General features: G+C 37.5%; 2 protein-coding genes across 2 annotated transcripts; one reads left to right on the top strand and one right to left on the bottom strand.

Moving 5' to 3' along the window:
• Positions 1–365: 365 nt before the first annotated feature.
• LOC120151989 (probable UDP-arabinopyranose mutase 2) lies at positions 366–2,313 on the top strand. Its single transcript, XM_039164291.1, has 4 exons — positions 366–719; positions 1,173–1,423; positions 1,514–1,682; positions 1,770–2,313. Exons 1-4 carry the CDS (start codon positions 402–404, stop codon positions 2,109–2,111), a joined length of 1,080 nt encoding a protein of 359 aa, XP_039020222.1. The 5' UTR covers positions 366–401; the 3' UTR covers positions 2,112–2,313.
• Positions 2,314–3,326: 1,013 nt separating this feature from the next.
• LOC120151988 (teosinte glume architecture 1-like) lies at positions 3,327–5,114 on the bottom strand. Its single transcript, XM_039164290.1, has 2 exons — positions 4,531–5,114; positions 3,327–4,392 (listed from the first exon to the last, which is right to left on the bottom strand). The coding sequence occupies exons 1-2, from the start codon at positions 5,037–5,039 to the stop codon at positions 3,480–3,482; spliced, it is 1,422 nt and encodes a 473-aa protein (XP_039020221.1). The 5' UTR covers positions 5,040–5,114; the 3' UTR covers positions 3,327–3,479.
• Between the last annotated feature and the right edge of the window lie 886 nt (positions 5,115–6,000).

Genomic DNA, 6,000 nt, shown 5'->3' with positions numbered 1-6,000 from the left:
AAGAGATCTTTAAAATCTCAAAGGTAAAAATGATAAACGATAAGGAGATGAGTTCATTAATGTTTAAAATTATCGCAAATGATAAAAGAGAATGTAAAATTTAACATGATTAAAAATGTGTAAAAGAAATTCTAATTTTTGATAAAGAAAGAAATGACGTAGAATATATATATATATATTATTAAATGAAGAATAAATTTATACAAATTGAGTTTTGCTGGCCCAAACGAGAACATCTAGGGGAGCTGTTTTCAAGTAAAACGTCACCTCAAATTCCTTAGCACGTGCCGCCCATATGCTCTTCCATCTCCTATACAAATCCCCCCGATTTCCCCTTTGTCCCTCTCTCAAAGACTCCGCTTTTGCTCTGGAAAGTTCAAGCTTTCTTTTTTCCCTTTCCAATGGCTACCGTCTCACCGACTCCACTGTTGAAAGATGAGCTCGACATCGTCATCCCAACCATTAGGAACTTGGACTTTTTGGAGATGTGGAGGCCCTTTTTCCAGCCTTATCATCTCATCATAGTTCAAGACGGCGATCCTTCCAAGGCCATCAAGGTCCCCGAAGGCTTCGACTATGAGCTCTACAACAGGAACGACATCAACAGGATCTTGGGCCCTAAGGCTTCTTGTATCTCGTTCAAGGACTCCGCTTGTAGATGCTTTGGCTACATGATCTCCAAGAAGAAGTATATTTACACCATTGACGATGATTGCTTTGTAAGTGGTTCTTCATTTTGGAGATCTGGGTATCACCCAATTTTTGGAACAACGCTCTGCATGTGGGTTTTAAGTTTCAGATCTTGACTTGATTGGGATCGTTTTCTATTTGGATCTGCAATTGTTGTGTGTCTTTTTAATTCTTTTTGACATTATGATTCCATTAGTTTCGCATCTGCTTCCACTCTTGAGCACATAACATCTCTTGATCTATGTCTAATGGTATGTTTGCAGTCAAATTCTGCTGTAATTCGTCCTACAATTAGTCACTTACCAATGTAATGTAAGCCTTAGCAGCCGTTCTAGTCCTTTTCTTTTATTTCATGCTGGATTTGTAAATGTTGTCATGTTTAGAATGTGCTTTAGATTTACCTGTTTCGATGCATTTTCATGGGATCTGATTGTGAAATGTTTGCATATAGTCATCATCGGATGTGGTTCTTGGTTTTACAGGTTGCTAAAGATCCATCCGGCAAAGACATCAATGCATTGGAGCAGCACATAAAGAACCTCCTGTGTCCGTCCACTCCGTTTTTCTTCAACACTCTTTATGACCCTTATCGAGACGGTGCGGACTTTGTTCGTGGCTACCCTTTCAGTCTCCGTGAGGGTGTTCCCACTGCCGTATCTCACGGTCTCTGGCTCAACATCCCGGATTATGACGCCCCAACTCAGCTTGTCAAGCCACTTGAGAGGAACAAAAGGTGTATATATATATAACCCTTCACATTGTGTGGTTCATATGTAATACATAATTTAAATGATATCTAAATCGTTTGCCTAATTCCTATCAGGTATGTCGATGCTATTATGACGATACCGAAGGGAACCCTCTTCCCCATGTGTGGGATGAATCTGGCATTCAATCGTGAATTGATTGGCCCGGCAATGTACTTTGGACTCATGGGAGATGGTCAACCTATTGGACGATACGATGATATGTGGGCTGGCTGGTGCACCAAGGTACCTTATTTTTTATTCTAGTGTTGACCCGAATTTTCATTGCCATCGATAAGCTTTCTCATTAAACTGCACTGTTCGAATGCACAGGTTATCTGCGATCACCTCGGATTGGGAGTGAAGACCGGACTGCCTTACATTTGGCACAGCAAAGCGAGCAACCCATTCGTGAATCTTAAGAAAGAATACAAAGGGATTTACTGGCAAGAAGAGCTAATCCCGTTCTTCCAATCTGTCACTCTTACAAAGGACTGCACCACGGTCCAGAAATGCTACATCGAGATCTCCAAGCAAGTCAAGGCGAAACTCGGAAAGGTTGATGACTACTTCAACAAGCTCGCCGATGCTATGGTGACATGGATCGAAGCATGGGATGAACTGAACCCGTCGGCCGCAAAATCTGCTGAGCTGCCTAACGGTGCTACCAAGTAAAACAACATCATTGATGAGCATCCTGTATTGTTTCGATATGGATCGAGCTCTTGGCCGGAAAAGCTTGAAACGTTTATTTTGCAGGTTGGAGGGAGAGATGCATATATTATGTTTGATGATATATTTATGGAGTTTAGAGAAGAATAAGAAATTTATGGCGTATGTATTGTATTGAACTTACGAGTTAGCATAGCATTTGATTCAGATTATTGCATTTCTATTGGTTTTAGCTATGGTTTGTTTTAATTTAAATGTTGTTTTGTGTTTCACATGTTCTTCGGTCTGAATCTTAGAGGAGTGATTAAATGCTTAAAACATTATGCCTATGTAATATGCAATTTTCAGCAGTATTTTAATCTTAAAATTTTAATTTATTATGATTTTTTAATTATAAAAAAAAACATCACGAGAAATTGAACAGCTAAATAACAGCAAGGAGAGAACGTAAAGAGCACCGCAATTATTTCAAAATTTTGGATTTACTTTGCGACAAAATTTACTGCGAGCAGGCCATGCCTATTTATTATTTAATGTGACATAATCAATAGTAGTTTATATATAACAGTATTGATGTACAACAGAAGAAATAATAGTTAAATATTATTTTAATTTTATTTAAATAAAAATAATAATGATAGATCTGAATATGATACATTTATGAGAAGCATGGAGAGACTCTTGAAAGATGGGAAGAAAAAGAGCAAGTTGGATCCTTGTGAAATTGGGAAAGGGAGCGATGGAATAAATAGCATATATATTTTACATGTTGAGAAATAATTTTGAACTTGTTTCGATGATTTAATGTAATATTTTTGAATCTGTCGGATATTTCATGTCATATTTGACGTGTTACAATCCACAATTGTTTCTCTCCGATTAGTTCATTGTGGATGAAATAGAACACGTGATTTGATATAATATTCTTGAATCCGTCAGATATTTCAGATCGTGTTTGAGTGTCATAATTCACACTTATTTCTCTTGATTTCTCTGATTAGCTCGTTGTGAATGAGATGGAACACGATGGCTTCTTCTATGATCCTTAAATAACCTTCAACATCTTGGTCTTATGTGACCAAACTTGATCATATATGCTTACCTTATTGTTCAAAACAGATTGCCGACAATAAACTATTATGTATGGAGCATGTAAATCATTCAAGGAAACATTGCAGCAAAGCCTTTTAGGAGACAAATAGTGAACAAAGATTGAATTTTTTTATTCAGTTCTTAAACTGAAATTTTAAGCTGTTAGCAAGCAGCTGAGAATGTCACATTAGAATCTGCTCAACTTTACTTACCTCATTTGTTCGGTGTTTAAGTGATTCGGAGGCAACAGAAAGCGTCGTTTTCCGGCTTCACTTGCATTTATTGCAAGTCTATTGTTGGTCCATCCTGGCATGATATGTCATATTTGGTATTCATGAATTCCGAACCTTGGTAAATCACATCTGTGATATTGAAGTCGGCACCTTCACCGCCATCGGATATCAGCAGGGCACCCAGGTGAGTGGCTTGAGTTGAATTCATCCTGGATGAAGAGAACTTATTTGACACCCCTGTAGCTGAAGCCTGTGAGCTAACTCCAACGAGCTTTCCCGAGACTTGATCGATTATGTTATGGTTATGACTGCCTGGGATAACTGTGGAATGTGCAAAGGGAATTCCGTACGAGTGGTTTGATGAGTTCTGTGACTGCAATGACAGAAGAGAGAGAGCACAACCGGAATTCGAAATCTCAGATAGTCCATGAATTGTTGAAGCTGAATCAAACACATTGGTGTCTTCACTTCCTAACGAGGCGTCCTGGAATAAAGGACGTGATCTGGAATTCGTTCCACCAACACCACGAGGATGAACTCCTGTGACTGCATTTGTTCCATTATCATGGAAAGAGAACAGTTTGTTGATACCACTAGGAGAATACGTTAATCTCGAATGAAACTGTCCGTTCAGGGGAATGGCTGAGACAGGGCCATAATCGGTTCCGTCTTCGACTTTTAACCGCTTGCCCCATTCATTTGTCACATTTTTCTCATGATGCAGAAGGCCACTAGGTAGTAAATCTTGGCAAATAAAGGATGTAGCTGTCAACATATTCCCATGAAATCTACCACCATTATATTGCCAAGGAAGTGCCATGGAAGTACCATTATATTGCAGACTTTCAGTTCTCCCTGACCGAATACCAACTTGAGGTTTTCTCCGCCGCTCATTATGGTTGGCAAGGCGTTTACGACAGCTCCTCTTACAACCATCAAATTCAGCCAGCAAATGAAACCTGGATGATCAAAAGCTTAGACATACTATTGCATGAAGGAGGGCAGAAACATGGTAACCACTAACCACAGCTAAGCTATACAATTGCAACAATTCCAAACACCAAGACTATTTAAGGACCTTAATGAACAAAACTGACCTGCTGCATTGTTGACAAAAACGTTGTTCAATTCCATTAACAATAACTTTTGCAGTTTTTGAGTGAGCCTCACAAACTCTGTGCCTCTTGTGGTAATCTTTTGAGGAAGTAAGATCCTTGTGACAGCCATAAACTTGGCAATAAGCAGTGTGAGAATTCACGCCCGCTGCTCGAACTCGCTTCGGCGTTGGCGACCATTCCGATGAAAAGAAAATGGGGGCTGCTAATGAGAAGCTAGAATTCTGGGCATCTTTATGGTCAAGAAATCTCCCAAGCTTTAAATCTATCAATGGAGAATCCTTACTATTAGAGTCCACAACAGAGCTTGAAAGCTTTGAAGTAGACTCATCATCGTCATCATCCCCAGAAAAGGTATTAGCCAAACTCATCTTGTTGCTTAAAACATCCCCAATTGAACAATTTGGTAGCTGTTTTGCTGTCAATTCTCCAAACCCAAAGTCCCCAAAAGCTTGTTCTCTCTCCCCATAAACACAACTCCAGGACTCCATTACAAGAAATAAAACTACCCAAGAGCTCAATTCCAGGGGAAAGAAAAAACACAGAAAATGAAGTTTTTCACTGCAGCATTTTCATCAAACACAAAACAAACAAAATCATTGAAAGTTCAAGCTTTTTGAATCTGATTGCCAAATGAACTTAACAGAAAAGGAGTAAGAAAGAAACCCAAATCAATAAAAACTCAAAGAAGAATCACTTGACAACCCAACCTGTGTTCAATCAAGTTGAATCAAGAACAAGATTTTTACAGAGTTTACAATAATTTCATGACAATAATATAAAAAAAAGTTGCTCAATGATTATGGGATAGAGGGAGAGAGTGGCGCAGGTTACCGGCATAGAGTGATTGAGCGAACAGTGAAGTGACGATGCAATGTGATGGTGTGTGTGTGAAAGAGTGACAGAGAGAGGCAGACACAGGTACGCAACACAAAGAAACTCGGTGAAAATGACTTGTTGATGTCATCCCAAAACTCCACTCATTGAAGAAGATAGCCTTTTGTGGTTGCTACTTAATAGAATGATTTTGGCACATGCTTTTTTTTTTAAATAATATAAATTAAGAAGTCATGTATGATAATATTCGAACATGATATATTAAATGTTGTTCTTTTATATATTCGAATTCAAACAAAATAATTATAATATAATATGCATTTATTTTTTAAATATATTAACAATCGTATATTTATTTGTGTATATAAATTTATTTAGATTTGAAATCAGACACGTTATCTTATAATCATATTAGAATGATAAAAAATATTTTTTTTATAATAACAACGATTAGATGTAGTTGTAAGACATATTACAAGAAATCTAGATTTAAAATTTAGAAATAATGCTATTATTTGAAGTCAATCATAAATCTAGAATATAAATCATAAACAAATATAGTATTTTAACAATTTTTACTATTTGCTTCTTTAGGAGTAGGGAGCTAATTCCTTA

Source organism: Hibiscus syriacus, unplaced genomic scaffold, assembly GCF_006381635.1.
Source record: "Hibiscus syriacus cultivar Baekdansim isolate YM2019G1 unplaced genomic scaffold, ASM638163v2 tig00111073_pilon, whole genome shotgun sequence".
Taxonomy (NCBI): domain Eukaryota; kingdom Viridiplantae; phylum Streptophyta; class Magnoliopsida; order Malvales; family Malvaceae; genus Hibiscus; species Hibiscus syriacus.
Note: the sequence above shows the minus strand (reverse complement) of the source record. Positions and strands in the feature narration are given on the sequence as shown.

Coding starts and splice junctions, on each gene's coding strand:
- LOC120151989 (XM_039164291.1), top strand. CDS start 402: ATGGCTACCGTCTCACCGACTCCACTGTTGAAAGATGAGCTCGACATC. Junction 1,424..1,513: donor CCACTTGAGAGGAACAAAAG/GTGTATATATAT, acceptor AATTCCTATCAG/GTATGTCGATGCTATTATGA. Junction 1,683..1,769: donor GGGCTGGCTGGTGCACCAAG/GTACCTTATTTT, acceptor TCGAATGCACAG/GTTATCTGCGATCACCTCGG.
- LOC120151988 (XM_039164290.1), bottom strand. CDS start 5,039: ATGGAGTCCTGGAGTTGTGTTTATGGGGAGAGAGAACAAGCTTTTGGG. Junction 4,393..4,530: donor TTTTGTCAACAATGCAGCAG/GTCAGTTTTGTT, acceptor TTGATCATCCAG/GTTTCATTTGCTGGCTGAAT.